The sequence below is a fragment of the Pipra filicauda genome, unplaced genomic scaffold, assembly GCF_003945595.2.
Source record: "Pipra filicauda isolate LSUMZ 115617 unplaced genomic scaffold, ASM394559v2 scaffold18_size4552066_pilon, whole genome shotgun sequence".
NCBI classification, from domain to species: Eukaryota; Metazoa; Chordata; class Aves; order Passeriformes; family Pipridae; genus Pipra; species Pipra filicauda.
Genome location: NW_024104298.1, coordinates 222501 through 246929, shown reverse-complemented (window position 1 = coordinate 246929; position 24429 = coordinate 222501). Strand labels below are relative to the sequence as shown.

General features: G+C 35.3%; 1 protein-coding gene across 1 annotated transcript in view; it reads left to right on the top strand.

Annotated features, from left to right (window-relative positions):
* CFAP47 (cilia and flagella associated protein 47) overlaps positions 1 to 24429 on the top strand; it is a 277322-nt gene that overhangs the window by 221805 nt on the left and 31088 nt on the right. Inside the window, exons 58-60 of the mRNA XM_039380204.1 lie at positions 18104 to 18263; positions 18913 to 19004; positions 22984 to 23142. Coding sequence (XP_039236138.1) covers positions 18104 to 18263; positions 18913 to 19004; positions 22984 to 23142 — 411 coding nt within the window. The remainder of the gene's footprint in view (positions 1 to 18103; positions 18264 to 18912; positions 19005 to 22983; positions 23143 to 24429) is intronic.

Sequence of the window (24429 nt, the reverse complement as noted above, 5' to 3'; positions counted from 1 at the left end):
TTTGTGAGAACGTTCAGAGATGGAAGCTTATGATAAAATTTCAAGTTTTTCACACGAAGTTATGAAGGCTTGAGGAAAAGAAGAGCTATCTGTTTTCAACTTTAATGTTTTGGTTTTTTTTTTAATTACTATATATTTCCACAAGAGAATCACAATTCAAACTTATCTTACTAAGTAACCGTCTGAGGCATAGATTTTATTTTAAAGCATAAATACGAGAAGGAAATATTGAAACTGATCTTTCAACATTGAATTTTTATGCCTTAAGAGTTCTTGATAATTACACTGTTGAATTAATGTTCTTTTTTTCATATACTGAGTTTTTCTAGAACTCTTTCATAAAATGCTTTAATTGATTTTTTTTTTTCTTTTAGTCAATGAAGGATGGGCCTCAACTATAAGATAGAAGCTAAGGGCAAGTCAAGTTATATTTATATATATATATATATATATATATATAAAAATATAAATAGATATAGATATATATAATGCACTCAATAGTTAAACAACAATTGTTACCCACAGTGGTAACAGAATTTTCACTACAGTGACTCACACTCTAGTCAGTGAATCCTTAAGGATTTTCCTAATCAGAATTTGGTTTAACAGGCTTGCAGAACATTGTGTACTTCAGCTTAATTTGAAAGCTCTTATTTCCCAAGTGTTAAGCTTTTTACATGGTACCTGTTCTGACTCTTTTTTTCTCATTCCAAGTATCATCAAATGTTCTTAGAAGCCCAGGCTCCAGTGGGCACAGGTATTTAGGAGACAACTGTAAGGCTCTTGCAAACCCTTGGTACTGTCTGTAACTGCTGTATTGAGGGACTGTGAATAGTAGGAGGTACCTGGAGTCACTTTTGGAATTCAGTGTAATGTAGCTCAGCCCCTGGTATGTTACACAGGAATGTCTCTTTTTGCCTTGTATTTGTGTAAAACCCAATCACACAAGTCAAACTTATAGAATCAAATCATTCCATAATTGTCCTGCCAAACAATTAACTTGCTTCTACACATGTTCCAGAGCTCTCTGGATTATTTTGTCTCCCTTCTCTACTTACAGTTCTACAACCCTTCAATAGGTACATACTTCTGTTGCTTTCCAAAAATGTTCTGAGTTGGAATTACATGAAATATCAATCTGAATTGCAGTCAGCAAGGAATAGAAAGGAAAGCAGGTGGTTTTTTTTTTTTTTTGGTTATGTTTTGTTTGTTTGTTTGTTTTAGTTTAGTCACAGAGTCTTCAGGACTAGTTGTTTGAATTGTTTAGGAAAGCTGTCAGAGTGTGCTGGGCATGCAGATATGCATTTTCTCCTTCTTCGTAGAGTTGGTGTTGGCTAGGCTTTAGTTTGGCAATGTACATGATAACTAGATCCAACATTGTTTACCAGTAGCAGAAAAAATCTTGCTGAATAAGGAGTTTTAACATCTAAGAGGATCTATGATGTAGCGTAAAGCTTAGTGTGCTTCAAACCAATGTGAACTTCAAACTGTGAGAGTTAAGAATCCGGCTGATTTTCGGACCACAGTAGGTGGCCTCCTGCTACTTGCTGATTAGTCTGACTCGATGTTGGGTAGCAGCTGACATCCAGCTCATGCAAAACACTGTTCCCTCCAATGACTGGCCTTAGACTGAGTCTCCCCAGCAGCTGACACTCAGGCCTTGTGCAACTTGCTGGCTAGTCCAGCTTGAACTTTGTGAGTGACCAACTCACGCAGAGGCTCAGGACAGAGAGAGTGCTTACACAGAAGATAAACATAGGATTTAATAAGAGTACAGGATAGTGGTCAAGCCTGAGGTGTTGTCAGACAGCAGTACTGGTCAGCACCTGCTTACATAACTGGCATTTTTTGTGTTCTTTTATCTTTATTCTCGTGCCTTTTTAGCCACCAACGCGCTTGCAACAAACGTGGGTAGAGCCCTTCCCAAATCTTTGTTCGCGAAGCCCAGCCATGATTCCATGATCTTTGTTCTGTATACTTGTTCATCCCTCATCTGCTTTGGTCTTTCTCTTTTCCCTCCTGTCTTCTCTCCCCTAAACATCCCATAATGAGTTTTATATACGCTTAAATAATATATTTTGTTCAGTGGTACGGCGTATAATCAACTGAAATAATAGCTGCTAACAATTGAATCTGTTGAATTTCAGGTATTTAAGACAATCCCGAAATACTGAAGAATTTAAATTTAACCAACTGTCTCAGTTGCACTGAAATTATAGAAAATGTAGATGTTTATGTCAGGCATGTATTCTAAGTGCTGTGGTGTGAATTGAGGTGGAATTATTTGTGAGATTAATTGTTTTGATAAATACTTTAGTATGCCAATATCTATATGTTCACCTCAAAATTATATATTTCTCCTTGTTTACAAGATATAACCTGGATGAATAATACCATAGCTCCAGTTCTTGACAAATGGGATCTTAAAATTGTTCTCTGTAGGGGAGGAATAATTTAATTAAAATGAACATCATATCCTTCGTACTCTGCTGCTTTCATTCTTCCCTAGATATTTTGTCATATTATTACTAAGATTAACAAATTATTCAAAATATTTTTTTATGGGAAAGATAATAAATTATTCACATTCTCATTAAAAATTTATATCTTTCCCTTACCAGGGGGAATTTGGATTCCCTGATTTACTTTTCTGTCACAAAGCCTGAATGATTAGGCAGGGCCTGTTTTGATTTGATAAAGCCACTGGGATTGTACCTGCCTGAGTGTATTTGCAAAGGAATGCGTATCACTAGTACCTCTTTTCTCTTCATGTAAGTCTCTGTAAAAATTTATTTATCTTTCTCTTCTACCTTTTGTGATGCATACCGGATCTCGTTTTTAGCTTTTACAATATTTATGCTGAAATCCTTCCTGTTTACCTGAAGATCAGGTTGATAACGTGCAATCATCAACATTAGTAACAATCTCACATCTTACAATAATATTTAGGTTTAAGCAATATTTATTTCTTTAAATGCATGATTCATACCAAGCTCAAAAAACCCAAACAAACCCCAAACCAACACAGAAGAAAAAAGAGTGTGGACACTACTGCTGTGTTTGCTGTGTGTGAAAGAGGAGGATGTGCTTTAACTGTAACCTGGACTTTGCCTCTTTTTGAATGTGATGCTTATTCTGCTCGTAAATCAGAGTATATAAGCCAACAGAGGAGATTTTGATATCGATATTAAGTACAGACATAATTTGTGTAGTCTTAGAGAACTGCAGAACCATGACTTACATCACAAATAACTGAAAAGTGCTCGAATTGTGACCTTCACTACTGTAAGGAGTAGTATCTCACAACCATTGAAGCATGCAACACAAAATTCTTCATTTGCACATCAGAGTTAATATTAACAGTATAGATAAAGTGCTTTATTACATTCATAGTCACTTAGTCTAGTACCATCTTCTGCTGAGTGGAGAGAAATTAAACTTATTTCATTGTACAGTAAGGACAACTTTTGAGATGACAACACATTTAAAGGGTCATGAGAGCATTAGAAGAGTGTTTTGCTTTCTCAGACTCTTCTTACTAGGACATTAATTTTACCATGAACTGGTTTATGTGCAAGGATTTGCACTTCTAATATTACTGTTAATATGGTACTTTAGATAAAACTTGTATTTGCAAAAATAGTCGAAACCTTTCAAAATTAGGTAGGTAATAAAAATGCACTGAACCTCGAGTACTTTCCACACTCACATCTTTTTAAGATACTTGATAATTTCATTTTCACAAATCTCCACTTACTTGAGAGAAGCAATTTATCATTGTATTCATTTTAACTGGCCTCTTTAGCCACCAGCACGCTTGTAGCTATTGTGGGTAGAGTCCTTCCCAAATCTTCGTTCGCGAAGCCTAGCCATGATGATGATGGTGATCATATAGGTGTACTAAAGCTCTTGCATACTAAAGCCATGACTGCTTCAAAGTAAAACCTTGAGGCTTGAAAGGTAAGCAAATCGTCTTTTCTCATCATTGTTTGGTGAAGTATCGGGAAAACAATTTTCGTACAAGGTCTGAAAGGAGATTTAGAATGTAAACTATCCCATGCAACCATCAAGAAGTTCGTGAAACTTCCTGATGTGACTCAGTTTCTTTTATCTCTAGACTGGAACTATTAACTGCCTCTTTAAGGTTTTAAATTCAGTCTAGTTAACATGAGAGTTTTATGTAATAAATGACCTTAATGAACTTAACGACTGCAAATCATGTTTTGTGATTGCCTTGTTTGCCTGCTTGTGTTAGAAGAATGCTTTGTACATTGAAGTGACAGCTATAATATTGCAACAACTTCCAATGTTGAATTTGTCTTTTATCTGATTGCTTCATAAGGACTGAAAATCCCTTATAAATTAAATTACTTTTTGCTTCAGAAAGATATTAAGATAAACCAAAGGTTATGTGCCCATAATGCTACCTATTAATTATAGGTAGCATTTTCTTTTTCACAATGAGAACAAATAATGTAAGCTGATCCCTGAGGTTTGTTGCCATTTTTATTACCTTTGCTATATACAACCAGCACAAACCACAACCTGAATTGCATTCCATCCTGTTCTAGTTTCCTTTTTTTCCTAACCGTTGTATACAGTTTACTCTTTTCAATTAAATAGAAAAATAAGAAGTTGATCGCTGAAAAGAACTGTTTTTCGGTCCTGTGTGAACAACACTTTAAGTTTTTTACATGTACAAACAAGCAAAACAGTTTTATCACACATAATAACACGAAATGCTACACAATAAAGTAGCATACCTGTAGCTGTTGAGGAAATTTTGGATGATCCTTGTTTTCCAGATTACTTTGCATCCTTTCAAATGTAAAATCACCAACTGTATCCTATTAGTCTTTTCTTCTTATTGTTTTATCCTTTTTCCAAATCAAGAATTAATTTTTATGTTATTATTGTTTCTTTGATCTGCAGATTTACCTAATTCTCCCATCTCTGAATTAAGTGGAAATACCTTTTTTCCTACTATTTGGTTCCTCTACCTGTTATCAATTAGAGAAATACTGAGAGTTTTTTTCAAACTTTTTGAAGCCTATTTACTTATGGAATCCCTCCATTTGATATACAGTGTTAATTAGCCTGGGTTGCTTTCTTTAGGTTGTTATTAGTCTTTGTAATATAAGCATGTTTAAATGATTCAAGATGAAAGGGAGAGATTCAGTGATTACTTAGCTGAACAAACAGAATTTTGGTGGGAATACATTTGTTCTACCTCTGTAAAAAACAACATGTTGGTGATGGAGCATTCACTCTCACAGGAAAGAGCAGGGACTGGAAACAAGTCAATCTTATTCAGTAGCCAAATAAAAAATGAAATCTATTTTTAACAATGAGGTAAATTAACTCTCAGAACATTCTCAATCAAATGTGGAGGATTCACTATCACTGACAAATTTTAAATCAAGCAGATGAGTTTTTCTAATTAAATTCTCTTGTACAAGAAGAGTTACTAAGACTGAACCTTGATTTTTAAAATGAGAAATCCTATGTATTTAGGCCAAGTTGGGTGATCACAGTGGCTGAAATGAATAAATGAAAAAAAATCTCTGCAGAGTTCTGGATAAGTAAATGTTCTTTAAACGTGCTTGTGTTGGTACAACCCAAAATGGCAAAAACCCCTTAAAATTTCCAAATTAACTTTTCAGAATTTCCATTATATTATTTTTCTTGTTCTTTTACTACATCAGGACAAAAACAGGGGCAAGAAATCCAGTGCTATCAATAGATACAGACTGTACAAGCTTTCTTTTCTTTAACATTGCAGTCTACTGCCTCTAAAGAATTACCATTTTCTTTTAAGTTGATGGTCATTAGTCTTTATACAAAAGAAAGATATCTAATAATGAAATTAAATTTGGAGATTGAATATATTCTCTCAGAAAAAGCTATAGATTGCAGGAAAATGAACTACTGTATTTTTTTTAATTCTTTCTTACTCTTCTCCAACTCCTTGCTGCCATGTATCAGAAGATAAACTTTTATTTTTTTTTCCTTTAGGTTGATACCAAATGACAGTTTGTAAAGATCTGTTCCTTGTCATCTTTATACACCTTTTCTTCAGTTTGACACCTATGACAAACAGCTATTGAGAAAAGCATTTGTCCCTACATTTGTTCAATGTTTGACTGCAAATCACTTATGCCTCGAGCTGCTTTAGAGACTATACTGAACCACATGGAAAAGGAAAATGTCTTAGATTTGAAGAATGGCAGCTTCTTCTTTTGACAGATTTAAAATGGATTATCTTAATTGATAAGTCACTTGCACGAAAATTTTCATTCCCATTATCTCACCACAAGTCATTGTCAGTGAAAGTTACAATTACTGACCTAAAATGTCTCATTCCTATTCCAGAAAGGTATTGTTTTCATATAGTTTTATCTACTACTGTATTTTAACTAAGTTTTAAAAAGAAATCAACAATTGGTTTTCTGCCTTTCTGAATCAAAAGAAAAATAACTTGTCTCTTACTGAGAATTGAAAATGAGCATTTTGTGCAAAAAATGAGTAAAAACTAAATTCAGACATTTTTTCTGTATTTCATATGAAAATGATCATCTTGCCTCCTAAATTATGGTCGATGGTATGATTTCCACTTCTGGATTCCCACAGAGGTACAGAATCTGCAGCACCCACTTCTACTGAGAAACACTGCAGCTCCCATTTACCATTGAGCCATCCAAAGCCTGTCTCCTGTGTCAGTGTGATTCATAATCATCCTTATACTGTCAAGTAATTTGGGTCCTCAATCCCTTCCAGAATATATTAATATTAATTCCCACTTTTAGACTGGATTTATTTTTTTTAATCCAGTTGATTTCCTGCATTATTGCTCCTAAGCATGTTGTTCTTTTCTTCTTTTTATTTAAGTCCTCAAGCATATCATTCTCTAAATTTAAGAGGCCACCAGCTCATATATTTATTGGATTTTTTGAATACTGACTATGGTTTTCTCTAAATTACAGCTGCAGAGTTGATTTTAACCTTGTTCACACAACATGAATCAATGCATAGTCCCCAAGCATGAACTGCTACTTGTTTTTATGGCTGAAAACTCATGCCACATTTCAACTACCCTCTCAGGGAGTCAGGAGAATTGTAATAAATATTATATTAACCACAGCGACTTAGGGGATAAAGTATTATGAAGCTTCAAGGAAGTCTTAATGAAATTTAAATATGATCTGTATCTATACCTGAGTCTGACAAGCGAGCAGCTGTCACATCAACTGATCCAACATGACTCAGATCTTTGTAGTAGGGTTAAAATATTTCTGAATATTCCTAAACTGATGTCCTAACATGGTGTAATGACTGAGTAGCAGAGTCGTACGTAAACAGCATGTGAGAATGTATGACAATGAAAGATGATATTGTGTAGATGTGAATTTTCAGAGTTTGAAAAAATGGGTTTTGTCAGAAATCATTACTTGTTAAAGAAAGAACAAGTCAGTGTGAGTTACTAGTTTGGCCATAAAAATCCAGAATGTCTCTGAAGTAGAAAGGCACCTGACAGCTCAACAGAGTTTCTTACTAGAGGATATTGCTGACGATTTTTTCTGTACTTTCTCTAGGGACAAATTATTGTTCTGTGATAGTCTTGATAAGCTCTGGAGCAGGTTTTGCATGACAATGGTAACAGTCAGAGCATAAGATGTATTCTTTAAATTGTCATCCTACACATATGATTGCTGGCCTCTGTATGTGGCCATTGCAGTTAAGTCAGTACTTATTCTTAAAACTATGATAAAATCCAACAGCAATGACATCCAGGCCATTTTTTGACTGCATTTTCTCCTGGACCAAGGAAGTAATCAAAATGATGTGCTAATAAATACACAAGAAATGAAGCTTCTTTGTCTTCTCTCAGAGATTTTCTTTTCCTACACAAAATTTTATAAATTGATCCTGAAACCTTGTTTTCAAAGTGCATGATTTTTATCTTTTCTTTTTTTCATTTGCAGCAGACCACAAGACACATCTTGAACTTGTAGGTAGCATTAGGAAGAGAAGACTGCTTGGTTTAAGTACCACGTTGTCTATTACTGTTGTTGTTAATATGTCATAGGCTATTTCCATGGAAAGTCCACATCTAAAAACAAATAAGCAAAAAACTGTTTTGCAGCTGGTATTGCTTTATATGTGTAACATATAAAACGCAAGAGAACAAAGATTTTGAAATGTTTATTTTGCTGTCAGAGGGAGAAACTACTCAAAACTGTGAAACAAAACTTCTATAGAGAGAAGTAACTCGAGGGCAATAGAGGTCTCAAGCCTTGAGGATATCCTCTGAAGATATCAGCTCCTAGATAAACCCCAAATGCTTCAGCTACATTGCAGCAATATTCTGGCTGACCTTTGAATATTTTACCTGTAAGGACAAGGACAAAGAATTCTATCTGCAGAGCTGTGAGTAGGAGAAAAGTTTCGGTTAAAGGGACAACTTTTAGGATAGTTCATGCGAAGACTGAACCCACAGCTCTAAAAACTGGTGCTGTGCCTAGGGATTTTTAATGAAATGCAAGTAATATAGAATTTTATTTTGTATTTTATTTGCTCTTCTGAGTTTTACATAGGAGCTTGACCAATATATTTTCCATTTAAGCCTAATTTCTTTTATTTTCAGGTGGTATAATAGGTGTAATGAATACCTTCAGAATTTTAGAATCTAGAGATTACCTGCTGACAAGTTTCATGGTTTAACATTGAGACTGGCATTGCCACGTGTTGGGTTTTAGGATGTTGCACACAAATCGGAGTTGTCAAAAGGATAAATAAGTGGAGCAAAAAAAGTTTGTCTAATTTGATAGGCTAAAAAAAGTTATTGTTAGTCCAGTTACAATAATGCTACTATTCATAGTCAAAAATAATAGAAAAAAGCCTTTATTAACATAGTTAAAGTTGTTACACAGACAAATTTTCCTATTATCTCCCCCTTTTTTTGTGGTGTAATGCTCACCCTTCTGATGTCCCTCTCAGTCTTAAACTTGACAGCATCAGTCCTTCTCAGAACCAGAGGTCAAATGAGGATGTCAGAGCTGTCAAAGCCCCTGTTTCTTTGCTTGGAAGGCTATTAATTCCTCAACAGTTTGGGGATCTGGCTGGATTGAGTTTTGTGCATTATCATAACACAGTCTGCAGTCTCTTTACTGGTTCTCAGTTATTTAGTTTTCTGTTCTCTGCTTCATCCAAACTGGTTTAACAATATTGTATAATAGTGGCTATTGTGATTTGTGTTTATAGTTTTGGATTTCTGATACCATCCTGTGTTGCAAACCATGTTTTTACTCTAATATTATAGATAATTCAGTCTCTAGAGATGCTTACTCATATCTCCATAAACTCAAAATATCCTAAACATGACTGCTAAACAATTGCCATCATAAATTTAAAAAGTTAAAAACTTTTAAAAGGTTTTAAGTTAAAATTTATACCAAGAAAAATGTCCATTAAATCCTTAGAGCTCACCTCGTAATGCTACTAAAAAACATTTTAATAGTAATGCAAAGAAGTCATATTTACCGGACTACAGGAGTGTTCTCTCCAGTAGAAACAATATTCCTACTTTAGGATGTATTAAGATATGAAATACATGTAGCATATTGTGAGTTCTGTCATTCACATAACTATTGTTCTATGACACAAGTAAAATTAGCGGGCAAAGTTTCTTTTAAAGAGGGATTCCTCTTACCAACTTTGTCTATTTTCTTGAGTACTAAAAAGAAATTCTGCCTTACTGCAGAAACCTTTAAACCTCAAATGATGAAGAGTATAAATATTAAGACCATGAAAATTCATAACTCAGCTGATATGAATATGTGAGTCATTATGATATATGTGACTCCGATTACATACAGCTGTATGTATTGTGAAATTTTTGGTTGTGTGTAAAAAGTAGAAAGATGTAACAGCACCAGTGTCATTAGTGATTTCACAACACTTTGCAGGTTCTGTTCAAAATCTGCCATAGCTTCAGGACTTGACTGTGCTTCCAGAGATTGGATAAGAGATACATATATCCACGAAGTTTAAAATGAAAGTAAAAGTACATCTGTCAAAAGCAATCAAATATTTGACGTATGTCAAAAATTCAATTACATCTGACTGAAGCAATTACATTTTCCTTTCAACCACAGACTCAAGACACTTTTATGTGTGTTTCGACCTAGAAAAAGATTAAGAAACAGGGAAGCTGTCATAGTCTTTAATTTACTTGCTAGTACTTTATCTTAGGGTAACATGAACTTTCTTTAAGAGAGAAAGGATAAAGTTTGGTTTGTGGGGTTTTTTTGTGGTTGGGCACTAAAATGAAGGACGCACTTGTTTACAAAGCATATACCATTCCTTGTGTGGCTCTTGCATTTTCAAAATATTTGTGTGGCTATTTTCCTCTTTTCCAGTGCTGATGCAGAAGAGGTTTTGGAACTTTGACTTTGTAGTATGCCTCCTGCTTTCTGGGACTTTGGATTTAGGTCATTACTGTGCTGCAGACCTTTAGGGTTTGGGTGCCTGGATGATCTCACAAGATTTTATCAACATAAAACTGTCATCAGGAAAATAAGGATGATAAGCAACTTTTAAGTGTATGAAATAGTCAGAGGAAGATGGGGTAGATTTACTATGTATAAGATTATTGGAGGGAAAAAGTAGATTTGGAGGGAAAAAGCTAGAGAAACTGCCAGTCCACCATGAAGTTTTAAAGCAAGTGTTGGACTGTAGGATAATTAGAACACTTACTATTCTTATTTCTGATTATTCTTCACTCCTTAGTCTTATTTATTTGTCATTCCCTCTGTCAAATGACTTTAATACAATACACTCTGGCCTCCTCCACACATTCTGCTCTCTTCTATGGCTTCATTTTGCAAATTACTGTCTATGCCTGTTACTCTTTTGCTGATCCCTTCAGTGCTTTGTTTGTTCCTTTTTTCCATTCCTATTGCTGAAATATTCCCTGTCTTTATAATAATTTTCCTTCTCTGACATTTGTCTCATGTCTTGCTCTGTACAGCTCATTCAGCCTTGCTTCCTTACTGTTTGTTCTCTTATCCTACCATTTAGATGTGTCTTTCCTAATGTGCTGACTGGCTGGATTTCTGTAAAGTGAACCCCAAAAAACCTTTTCTATTTATCCTTAATAAGAATGTGATCTTCATGACCTCTGTTATATGTATTTTTTTTAAGTTTTTTTAGAGTTAAAGATCATAAGTGTAATTTTGCTTGTTTTGGTAATCACCACAGAACTGAATTAGAAAACATTAGAAACAATTTTTTCCTCAGTGTGCTCAGTCCTTGTAATCATAGTTGTTACTGCACTCCAACAATAAATTAATATGTGTTTCTGTCAAAATAATTGTTTTAATTTGGGTTTAAACTGAACTGTAGGCTATTAGTAAAAGAAAGATAATTTTATAAATGGAAAGAAAACTGTATACTTGGCCTTTTAGACATGCTTCATTTAAAAACAAAATAAATTGTATTAAATGAAACAACATATTTAATTACTGAGCCCTGTTCTCAATCCATTTATTTTAATCTAAACAGCAAATGTTTAGCTTGCATCCATTATTTTATGCCACAAAAAAATTCTTCTAAATCAAATCTCTTAATTAAATAATCCAGAAAGTCTCTGCCAGAAGTATGCAAAATTGTATTAACACAAGTTCCATAAAATAGCAAACAAATCTTATAAACGTGCTCTATTTAATACATTTTATTGTGCGATTATGGTAGGGATGTTTTGAAGCCTTTCAGTTAGACTCAAACATTCATTACTTTATCTGTGCCATTTCTTTCTTAAAGCAACTTCTGAAGTTTTAACCACTCGTTTGTGAAATTGTTTATTAGCATCTGAGCTGCATATTCATGACTTAACTTTTGCAACTAAGGAATTCAGCAACTCAGGGGGGATCTTATTATTCTACATAAGTGCCAGAAGGGAGTTCTGGAGAAAGGATGGAGACAAACTCTTCCCAGTGACAGGTAACACAGGAATTTTTATCTGAGCAAAGGGAGCACTTTGTTTACTGTGGGAGTGACCAAGCACTGGAACAGGTTGTGGAATCTCCATCCTTGGAGATAATCAAAAGCCTTCTTGCACACAGTCCAAATAGATGACCCCTCTTGAACAGGGGGGTTGGACTGTATGTCTGTCAGAGGTCCTTTCCAACTTCAAGTACTCTGTGATTTTGTGAAGCTTCCAGAGGCAAGGGAAAACACAACTCTAACTTTTGGTGTAAAAATCCATAATTTACGAAGCAGAGTCCCCTAGAAATGCAGTCATCGTGGACCATCTGTGAAAAGAGCCTCTCTTGCATCCCACATATCTAAATGAACTGTACTGAAGGAAGGAAAATGGTGATGTAATGTTTAAAACATTGGATGATATTAACCTAATCTTTAGCATTTTGTGTGGTTATTTTATTAGCTCAATTACTTACTGTTTTGTATATAACTTGAACTAACTTGAAATGCATTATGTTCCATTTTATTTGTCCCAGAGAAGTTGCAAATAGAAGTTTTAGAATAACATATGTGCCCCAAGAAACCATAACTTCGATCAAGTTATATTTTGTTAGTTGATTTTGCTGTTCACCTCTGAGAGGACATGAAAGACTGAGCAACCAATTACCTTCCTGTTTAATTTCAGATATAAGTAAAAAGTTCCGAATTTCACTGATATACAGTTCATGACACAAACCTAACTGACATATTAGTAATACATGTGCCCTTCAAACATGAATCTTGATATAGCAGTACATTTTTTTTTATAAATATCATAGAACCATAGAACAGCTCAGATTGGTAGGGACCTCAAGAGATTATCTGGTCCAAACTTCTGCGGAAAAAGGAGCCTAGGTTAGACTAGATTATCTTGTCCTCTGCCCAGTCATGTTTTGAAATCCTCCAGTGATAGGAAGTCTACCATGTCCCTGGGGAGCTTGTTCCAGTTTACAGTTCTCACTGTAAAAAATTTCCTTCATCGGTCAAAATGAAATCTCCCACTGTCACTGGTACCCACTGCCTCTTGTCCGCTCTGTGTGGCTCCTTCTGAAGAGAAAGAGCCTCCATTCTCTTTGTAGATACCCTTTAAGTGCTAGAAAACTCTGATAAGGCCCCCCAAACTTTCTCTTCTCTAGGGTGAAAAGATCCATCACCTTCAGTCTTTCATCTTAGGCAGGTTATCCAGCCCTTTGAACATCTTTGTGACCCTCCTTTACACCCTCTCCAGTCTCTCCACATTTTTTTTTTTTAATTCTGTAAACCAGAACTGGGCACAGTACTCTGGGTGCAACCTGACAATCAGTAAATGGAAGGGGATGGTCACATCTCTATCTGAGCCAGCGGTGCCCCTGTAGATGCAACCCAGGATCCGACTTGCCTTTGTTGCTGCAACATTGCACTGCTGGCCCACATTCAGCTCGTTGTACACCAGGACTTCCAGGTCCCTCTCAGCAAGGCTGCTCCCTGGGCACACAGATCCTGGCCTGTGGGCTCTTTGGCTATAATATCCCAGTTCAGGACCTTACACTTGTCTTTGAACTTCATGCAGTTCTTGCTGGCCCATTTTTCCAGCTTCTCCAGGTCTCTGTAATTCGGCTCTCCCTTCTGTCCACCTCATCAGTTTGGTGTCATCATGGTGACATGGTGAGAAACTCTGCCTTGTCAGCATTATATACAACATTTTCCCTGCCCTGTTTAGCACTGGGAAAGATTTTCCCATGCTTCTCCTTACTGCTGGTGTTTGCAAAATCTTTTCTTGTTGTTCTTGATATTTTCAGCTTCAGTTCTAGCTAAGCCTTAATCTTCCTGATAACATTTCTGGTTGCCCTAGTAAGGTTCTTGTATTCTTTGATGGGTGTTTGGCCGCCTTTCCATAGCTGGCATGATGCTTCTTTGCCTCTAGCTGCACCCCAAATCTAATAGTTAAGCCAGGATGATTTTTTCTGCCTCCTTCCTTTACCTTTGAAGGAGGAGCACTGTTTTTCATATCACCTGCAATTCACTGAGATAAGTATCTGTGTCTGGTTTCACAAACAAGGATGTATTTTATATGAATTCTTAAAATCAGAAAGAGGACAAAGCCTAGTGATCTATCATGACCACAGAATTCCAGAATCACAGAACTTTTTAGCTGGAAAGGAACCTCTTGAGATTATTCTGTCCATCCAACCCCTCCCTTGCTCATGCAGGATCATCTAAAGGAGATGGTCCAGGACCACATCCAGTCAAGTTTTGAATATCTCCATAGATGGAGGCTTTTGGGTGTTGTATGATAATGGTCAATTCAGAAAATTTTTTCATATTTACTCATTGAGACTGAATAATTATAATACTGATGTAGCAAAAACTAACACAGGCTGCGACTTTCTCACTGTTTTTTCAATTAGAATTCATAACAAGGGATTGTGATCATGTTTTAATGAAAGGGAATAAAAAAATTCAAGCAGCCTCACTGAAAGCAAAAAAAAAAAAATACAAACAAAAATGAACTCACTCTTAATAAGAGTTGAGGCTGAAATGTTTTCTGTTCTTTATTAAACTCACAAGATTTAGTAGTGAAACACTTTTCAAGAGCTTCTATAAAAGATCTTAGTTTTTATATGTGAGCCAAGCTTTTATCTCTTTTAGCAGATGAAAATAAATGAAGAACACCTAGGCCTGACTTTTTTAATGTATTTCAGGTACTTACTGGAGCACTGGCAATATCTCAGTCTTTACTATCTGATATCAGTTCTCCTTTTCTGGATGAGTTCCTTGAGAAAGAATTAGCAATAATTCCCCAGCAGCAGCTGTTGTCTATGAATATTTTGGAGTTTGCCCTTTCAAGATTGTGAGGATAATAGTAGAAAACAGACCTGATTATACTGGGTTGACATTTACATGGCCAGTGCTAATTTTAGCAGGGTTGTCTGTGGTTTTGTGGTTTTAATTTAAACGATTCTGTAGTAATTTTATTGGAGAAACTATCACAAAAACAAGTAAACAAACAAATAAAAGTGCCCCCTCCTAAATGATTCTCCATCAGACTTCAAAAAACATTATGAGCTCTGCCTGAACTGAGTGCTGCTCTTCTGGATACAAGCAATGAGAGGCACTCTCAGATATTACAAAATTAAAAGCAATGCATCAAGGAACATAGTCCCTTCGACATCTAGAAAATTTGTCATCAAAGCACCTTACTAATACAAAAGATACATGACTTTGTGATGAAGTTCCATGAGAGGATGATGATTCTTTGCAAAGAATACTGCAGGATGTTTTGCTCACAATTTTATCACCATGGCATTGCTTGGTATGCCTGCTCTTAAAATTTTCCTAAGCTACTGTAGAGGCAACAAATGCATCTTTACCCATCTGTATTCCTTCCAAATAACATCCCAGATATAGGGATCCACTGCTTCTTTACTTTAGCTCTCACAGTGCTATGCTTTCTAAGGCTGACACAGAAATTACACAGAACTCAACCACAGTGTACTGCCCAAAGTGAAGCCAGGAATTTGAAATACACTCATTTTGATTTAATTATGTAACTCAGTTCTGAGCTGTAGGCTCAGTGCCCAAGGAATCTTTTACAGAATCAGTGTTCTCCACCAGCCTTTGGAGAAGCTTGAGGCGAAGCTTAACAAAAGGTTACCTAAAAATGAAATGAGGGAGGATGCAGATCTCCACATGTCTCTCTGCGAGGCAGTTAACTCAAATTACAGCCCTTGGTTTGAATCAGATGGCTTCAGTCTTTTAAAGGATCAGCTGAGCTTACTCTACTAACTATTACTGTTTCCTAATGGGCTGTAGGACAGTGAAAGGCAAGTGAAGTATTATCAAAATCTGGCCCAAACCTTTTTACCAAAGGTGATGTACCTCTATTCCAAAAAGAGCCTTGCTATGGATTTCTTGCAAAGAATTTGTGGGTACTCATTGCAGTATAAATGCTTACATGAAGATAAGGGAGTCAGCTCCTTTGCATCTATCTTGTTAACTAACCAAAATCATAAGGAAATAAATCTGCATTAGCAGTTAATGATCAGTTGGTTAGTTGACAGCTGCAGGCAAGCCCAGTGATATAAAAATTACTGTCATTATGAACAGCTTCTACTAAGAAGATTTTTTATTAAAAATGTGAATACAATCTGTTTCAACAGCAATATTATAAAATTTGTCTTCTCATTATCTTTAATAACCAATTTTCTGCCAGAATGACCCAGAATGCTATCATATAGATTCTGTATTAAAACTTATTTTAAAAAACCAAGGCACTATGTCCTGGAACAGACATAATTAAGCTACAGTTCAAACAATATATGCAATGCATATGTAATATAACTAGATATTAGTTTACAATTTGTTCTATTTGTCATATGTTAAAAGTGACTGCAAATGAAACTTAAGGATGTGCTGTAATGGTGTTATAAAGTGGTTCCCTACCGTTGTTGGTTACACTACTTTGGTGTGCATGTGTGTGGATTCAAGGCAATCTAATTGCAAATATATCCTGAGGAATACTCTTCCATTTTAAAGATATTGCATTATAGGCATCTGTCTTAACTACACCAGTTTAAGCCCAAAGTGGGCACATCCCAGGAGAGATCTGCCTATTCTCTCACAGGGAGAGAACAGTGTGTCAGTGCTGTAGCATTGCAACAGTGTCTGTGATCAGCTTAGTTATTTCCGATACTGGATTAAAAATTAGTTGCTAATTTTTAAAGATTTTCAAAAAACCTTTTGACCACATGATTACCAACAATATACGTATATGTAATATATCTTTTAAATCTTGGATATGGACTGGATAATGCATCAAATAGGGAGATTAAGAGGTAAGAAAAATCTTAAATCCTTATTGAAATAAAAAAGAAGAAATATTTTTTTTTTATCCAGATGCTAACATTTTAATGGATTTTTAATGAGGATATTTTCAAACCATTTCATGATACTAGATTTTTCAAGTAATTATTTCAAAGACAAATCGCTCATACCACGATGAACTAATACAAATACACAAGAATTAAGCAATTAAAAGTGCAAAACAGTTGGTTAATTTCCATAAATACTATATGATAAACTTCTTACACAAATCAAGATATGTTTAGGTAAGAACTTCCTACTCTAACTTGAGCAAATCCAGTCATTCCCAGGGAACGATACTCATAGGCCTGTATTAGCATGTGTGCATTGTAGTAAGTGTGAAATATTATCACAAAAAATGATTCAAAGCTTAATGTAGAAGTCGTTGGTCATAAGTAAGAGGATTTTCTGCAGATAGAGTTGAAGCTGAAACCCTAACCCTGAGATACTGTTTCCTGCAAATTTCAAGAATTCTTTTCAAAGCAAGGAGCTTGATAGTGAAAAGACTATATGATTTAGTTGTTCTACATTTTCCATAACTTTACTTCTGAAATAGCTGGAACACATCCTGAGGTAGACGTTCTGATGCTTGGCAGACTGGCAAGTCATTGGAACAAGCCCTTAAAAGTTCAATGTATCAGGCTACCTTCATTACAGACAACACAGCTTTAGGTTTTCTTTTTTAATACAGCAAAATCATTCTGATGTAATATCATACAGAAAAGGCATGTTTTGTATAATAATAATGTAGATTATTTTAAATATATTACAATTATATCTTGAATGCACTGTTACTCACAGATGCAACCCACAGATGCTGAAAAAAACATGACTTAGGCCCTAGAAAACCATGGCATTGACATAGATATATTACACATGATCTCTGAATATTAAATGTGGAACATAGTTGTAGTTTTTTTGTTTTGAGCCTTCAGAGTTTCTCTGGGTCCCATTTCAAAGTTTAATCAGTAAGGAGAAGTTTAAAACAACACTTCATATAAACTTCTCTATCCAGGACATCGAAACATAATGTATCTGATACAGGAAGACAGGCCACAAATGCTACTATCAGATTAGAATTGGCTGTAGCAAGAGCAGGGTAAAATGGAACTTTTCACAGGGAAAACAGTACACTGATAAAATGGTAAACAGTGGTTAAAAAAGTGAAAGGGAAGTATATGAGTAAACCAATAATTTTCAAAATTTTCAAAATATCATAACAATCTGTTACATCTTACAGGAATCCATTTAGCTCCAAAAGAAAAAGTGAATATCCCCGTGTTATTCGTGCCACATGCAATGAAAATGTATAAAGCTGAGGTGATAGTTCACGTAAGGAAGGAAAATGGTGAAAACTGGACTTATGAGTTCTCTGGTGGATCAAATAAAGACTTAAACAGGTAATTTATTCTAATAAGAAAGGAAAAAGTAGTTGAGGATATTCAGGCCTGTCTTCATTTCCCCTTTGACTATTCATGTATAGCTCCCAAAGGCAATCGAGTGTCTGATTTGAGGGCAATGGGTGGCCATCAAAAGCTTTACATGTACCCTACAAATCGTGTGTATTCAGGGTAAGAATTCCCTCTGTCTTAATATCTTCCTGTTCCCACTTTAAATAAAGAAAATGTAAAGTACTACCTGCCAGTGCAGTTATGAATATTGAAAGCTCTTAGGTACCTCTGTTTTTTCTGTGTGTTTGGGCTCATTATGGTTCTCATTTGGATATGTTTATGTAATGCATAAACTGCATAAACTTTGTTTTAGTGTAAATATTACCTGTCAGAATGCAGGTCAGGCCAAATGTTCTCATATCCAGACAGAATAATATTCAAATATGCTAAGTGGATATAAGTTGTAGCTGATATAATTTATAGCTGATATGTATAGTTGTATTTTATTTCTTATTTTTCTCAGATATATTTATCATTACAGTACACAATAAAATAGAGTCTAACCTTTCTAACAACTCTTGACAACAAAGTCTAGATTGCTTTGGAAAAAGAATTCTCAGCAGTCTATCAGAATGATACTCTTCACTTGTTTTCCTAGGAATGTTTTTCTAGCAGAAAGTGGGGAAATCGAGGGAATACTCTGGAGATATCCAGTTCATGGAATACCTGAAGCACCACAGCAGAAATTAGGTAGGTAATGGTTGAAAAAAACTTCAACAAGAATTTTAAGAAAATTAAATAGTCATTTATGTTCTCACCTGCTTGATCACAAGAATTTGCAACAGTACTTTGCTACATCCTAAAAAAGATGAAATCACATATTAAAAATAAAATCTCCATTTGCAACCTACAAATCTAGATCTATTATTTTGTTCTCATTGTGGATAAAAGGAGCTGGGGGCAGTTGAAAATATTAAGGCCTGTGCCCTTCACTGTACCAGTTAATGCTGAGTTTGAGAACTGAAGGTAAGTCTAATTAACTCACGGGGAGATTTCTGCTTGCATACCCAGAACACCCTTCTGGAGAGTTTACAGGGTGTAAAATGTTGGAGTAGATGTTTACTGTTTTTCTCAGCCTTGAATTTAATTTCTTAATCGAAAGCAGAATACAGAGTTGTGTGAATAGCAGTAAGTTTTCCCTTTGCTTCTGAGAAGTAAACTTTCATTAAAAAACAACTGACACTCACAAGGGGTTTTTTGGTTGCTTATTTTGGGGGTAGTAAATGCTTATAGAATCAATCCCCTGTTTTTTTAAGGTGTGATGTAATCCCAGAACTGTGAAACAGGAAATTGTGAACAGCCTTTTAAATCTATATCCTTGATGAAGCTACATTTCAATGTGTAAATGAAGGAAAATTTTATAGCAACTTGTCCTTTCAACTTACCTTTTTAAGAGTGAATAAGTGAATGTAATACCTGTCTACACTAAATGTATTAAGGTACAGGAACAATTTCTGGAAAAACATAGAAATAGATATTTGTACTGTCATTAATTTATGTTACTTAAGGACTCTTTACTTGTAGACAAATACCAATGATGTGGTATTAATTAGAGCTTTCATCTCTTTAATTTCCACTTTAATACCTTAAGGAATGAAACAGAATATTATCATGTAATCAGCTGTTGCCCCAAATGATAGTTTTAATGAGTCTCATTAGCATTAAAACTATGTATATTGATGTGAATATTTGTTGTGTTATTTAAATCTGTTATGTAATTCACTGGCACTCTGAGATAAATCTCCCTTTTATTGGGCTATTGTTTTCATTTGAGTCACAGAATCATTAAGATTGGAAAAGACTGCTAAGATTGAGTCCAACCACTAACCCAGCACCTCTGTCTTACCACTAAATCATGTCTCTAAGCACCATATCTACATGTTTTTGAACATTTCCAGGTCTGATGATTCCACCACTTCTCTGGTGACTTCGTTCCAATACCTGACCACCCCTTCCATGAAGAAATTTTTCCTAATATCCATTCTAAACATCCCCTCATGCAATGTGAGGCCATTTCCTCTCATCTTGTTGTTTGTTACTTGGGAGAAGAGACCAACCCCCACACGGCTACAACCTCCTTTCGTGTAGTTGTAGAGAGCACTAAGGCCTCTCCTGAGCCTCCTTTTTTTTCCAGGCTGAACACCCACAGCTTCCTCAGCTGCTCCTCATCAGACTCGTGCTCCAGACTCTCCCCCAGCTCCAGTGCCCTTCTCTGGACACGCTCCAGCCCCTCAATGTCTTTCCTGTAATGAGGGGCCCAAAACTGAACACAGGATTTGAGGTGCAGCCTCACCAGTGCCGAGTACAGGGGGATGATCACTGCCCTGGTCCTGCTGGCCACGCTATTGCTGACACAGGCCAGGTGTCATTAGGCTTCTTGGCCACCTGGGCTCGCTGCCTCATGTTCAGCTGATTTTTGACCAAATCCCCAGGTCCTTTTCTGCTGGGCAGCTTCCCAGCCATTCTTACCCAAGCCTGAGGTGTTCCCTGGGGTTGTTGTGACCCAAGTGCAGGACCCAAGACTTGCCATATAAGCTGTGAATTAAAACTATTAGCATTCATAAGTTGCTTAAGTAACATAATTTCTGTATATCATCAGAAACCTAAATAATGTCAAATCTTAAGTAATTTTAAATTCCTAAATGCTTCTTTAAAGCAGCAAAACTAAATTATATTTATAAATGTTTTCTATTAGTTTATGTTCAGTAAATGTAATGCATACAAGAAACATTGCTTTCATTTTGAATACATGCCATTCTTTGGCCAGCATGTTATGTTGGGCTAACTTTTTTTTCTAAGGAAGTACTAGATTCTTCAAAAATTACCCAGAAAACTGAAATATCTGTTTGTGAGTGTATTTAGGAAGCTTTCTATTCTTATATTGATTCTGAAATCCCATGGTTTTCAGTTTTAAATGGGCTTTTCAAAAACCTGTGTTGTAAGGCATGAATCCAAAGCAGATAATAACAAGAAATATACTTTTTTTATAAAATTATTTTAAATAATAAACAAAATTGTAATATAATTTCTTTTAATGCAGACACTTATTAAAATTGCCTGGAGGCTACAAGCTCTTATGTCAAAAACCAAAGCTGTTTTGCTAGTATATTAGGCAGTTCATCTTTCTGTCATTCTTATTTGCATCTTAATGTACTTAAACTTCTAGAAGTCACTTGGCTTACTATCTCATGAGACCAATTAAAATGATCAGTGGTCACAGCCCACGTAGAACATGTTAGGTAGATGATAACTTGGCTATCTTATAAAAGTGATTACAAGCAGAGGATCATCCAGAATACTTTTTTTGTTCTTGTAGTCAAAGCACCATACACCAATTTAGATGGGAGAGGACCACTGGAGGTCATCTATTCCAACTCCCTGGTCAAAAGTAGGTTTAATTAGATCAGGTTTTTGAGGGACTTGTCCAGTCAAATCCCGGATGTATCTGACTTTTATCCATAAGTATTATTTAGCCATTTAGAAAAAAGAAAATGTAGAGTCAATTCAGGTAGCAAGATGAGCTGTGGAATAAAAAAGAATGTGAACACGTGCTCACAGTAATCTGAAACATTTAGTGAGCTAGTATAGTGCAGATAATGTAATCTATTCTTAAATAAGAAAACTCTAGAAATTACTTCAGCCTTGTTAAACAGGAAAGGGGATTACTTGAACTTGATGTATAAATACCTATTTTCCAGAATAATGATAGTGAATCAGAACTGAAAGTTGAAGATAAATAAACATGGCATTGAAGAAAGAGTTTCATTGCTCTTTTTTAAGCACTTTACATCATTACTCACCATGATATGGTTCTAAATTATTTATCATTAACTCCTGATGTTAAGTTCTGTTAACTTTTAAAGAAACATTGGATGTAATTCTGATGAATATGACTTCTAGACCTTGACACTGACAAGTATGTGATCAACTCTTCTTTTTCATGTTGATTCTCATAACTCTAAAAAATTCTAAGTCTTTTGTTTCAGTTCTTGCATGTAATTTCCTCCTCTTTCTCTGCCAATAAATATTGAAAGAACCATAAAGAGTAACTATTGAAGCAAGCTTTAGAAAAACTAATGTGTAAGCTAGGGTCTGACAACTTTGTAATGAAAAAGACATATTTTAGAAGCAATAAATTAAAATCACTTCTGAATTGAAAAAAAAGCTCTGTCATGCTTCAAACAGAAACTTGTATGAGAATACTTTTTATTCTGGCATACTTCTATTAAAGCTGAAGTTTGAACAACAGTTTTCTTAAATTAGGAAACCAAAGAGTAACTTAATATTTTTTCATTTAACCTTCAAATTCTTGTATTTCTTTGGTTTTGTTTCAGTCTTCCTTTCTTATTGTCACATCTCAAACTATGCCATAATTCCTATTTGCAATTGAACTAAAATAAAGATACATTTAATGATCGAAAATAAGAGAGAAATTTGCAAATGTTGTTAGGAACTAACTGTACAAACAGATTTTTGTTTGCTTAGCAATAGTCCTGCTACTTCACCTAACAGAGCAATGGAAACTGAAGGCTGGGGAAAAGCTTTTGTTTGTCTTGCTCCTCACTGGTATTTTGTCTTTCTCTAAGCACGTTTAACTTCTATGTTTAATTGCTTTGTTAAAATCAAGATGCCAGTGCTTTACAAATAACATGATTTTACTTTTCTGTAGTTGTGGTGCGCTGTCGAGCCAGGCAGAGAGTAGAGCAAAGAGTAGAAATGCTGCTGATGGGTGTAGTTCCTGATGCAACTGCTGTGACTGATGCAAAAAATTCTGACATGGTCGATAGAGATAATTCAGCCAACACCCAAGAAGTTAAAGTCACTGATGGTAAGAATAAATAGTTTTGATATCATACTATTTTAGGAATGTTGCAAATAAGGTAAGTACTTCACCAAATGTGCAGTTCAGCCATGGCAAGCTGAGGTTTAGAAAAAATTTCCCAGTCCATATTTCTATTGTTTTGCAAATATAGGATATCTGTTTAAGAGTATGTCTTCAGCTATAGGCACCTTTGAACCTGACCTGTCTTTTTTTTTTTTTAATCTGTCTTGGCTGTAAGGCTTGCACGCAATACAATCTCTGCTTCGAAAGAGAACAGCCTGCACAAAGTCTAAAGTTAGCAAAAATATGTCTGTGTAAGCACTGCAAAGAAACATTTATCTGCAATTGTCCCTGTTTTTAAGATGCATTCCTACCAGCAGGCCAATATCTGCAGCAAAATGGATTGCAGAAGGAGGACTTGTACGAAAGAAGTGATAAAGTTCTGTTAAAGGATAGCTTCCACTTACTGTTAATCTGCTGAGAACACAGTGAAAATCAATTTCTTCAGAGATACCCCAGCCTTTCATATTATACCTCTCCTTGAAACAGAATGGTACAACATATAGGTGGCAAGAAAAGAATGCTTGTTACTGCTGTATCGCTGGTATTTCTTTTAATAGATGTGCCTTGCCAGTCATAGTCACTACAATAAATTTGAAAATTGTGCACCTTTGAAACTTGACATTATGACATATGAGACAGCCTAATGTGTGTTTAACTTAGCTGTAAATGAGGGAAGGGATTTCACCCATACTTAAACTTTGTGTAAGAGTGTAATTCATTGAAAGGTCATAAAAATTGAGTTTACAGATGTTGCTGTGATTGGAAGGAGGTGATCAGTTGGAGAGGCAGCAAACCTTGCTGTTGTGTCTCGTTTCTGCCATTTACAGTCTGTTCCAACAGAGACTTTGCAGGAATACCATGTTACAGAAACTGTCCTGTCAAATAACTATGAAAACCTAAAAAGCTGTAAAAGGTAAATCTAGGTGAATTGCATCCTTCCTATAAGGGTGATTTTTATGCAAACATGACCATGATCTGCACACTGACCAATGTAGTCTCGTATAAGCAATTACTGTCCAGATCTTTAAAAAAATTTTATTTTTGAAAGCTTTTAAAAAAAGAGGAGATCTGGAGTTGAACTGTTAACAAGAGCTTGCACAGTATATACTTACTGATTAGTTAGTATTTTTAATTACTTAAACTTTATACTTACTCTTATTGCAGAGTCAAAGATAACTTATAATCTGGGCGTATTATTATTTTATACTCCCATATTAAAAAATGTTAGTG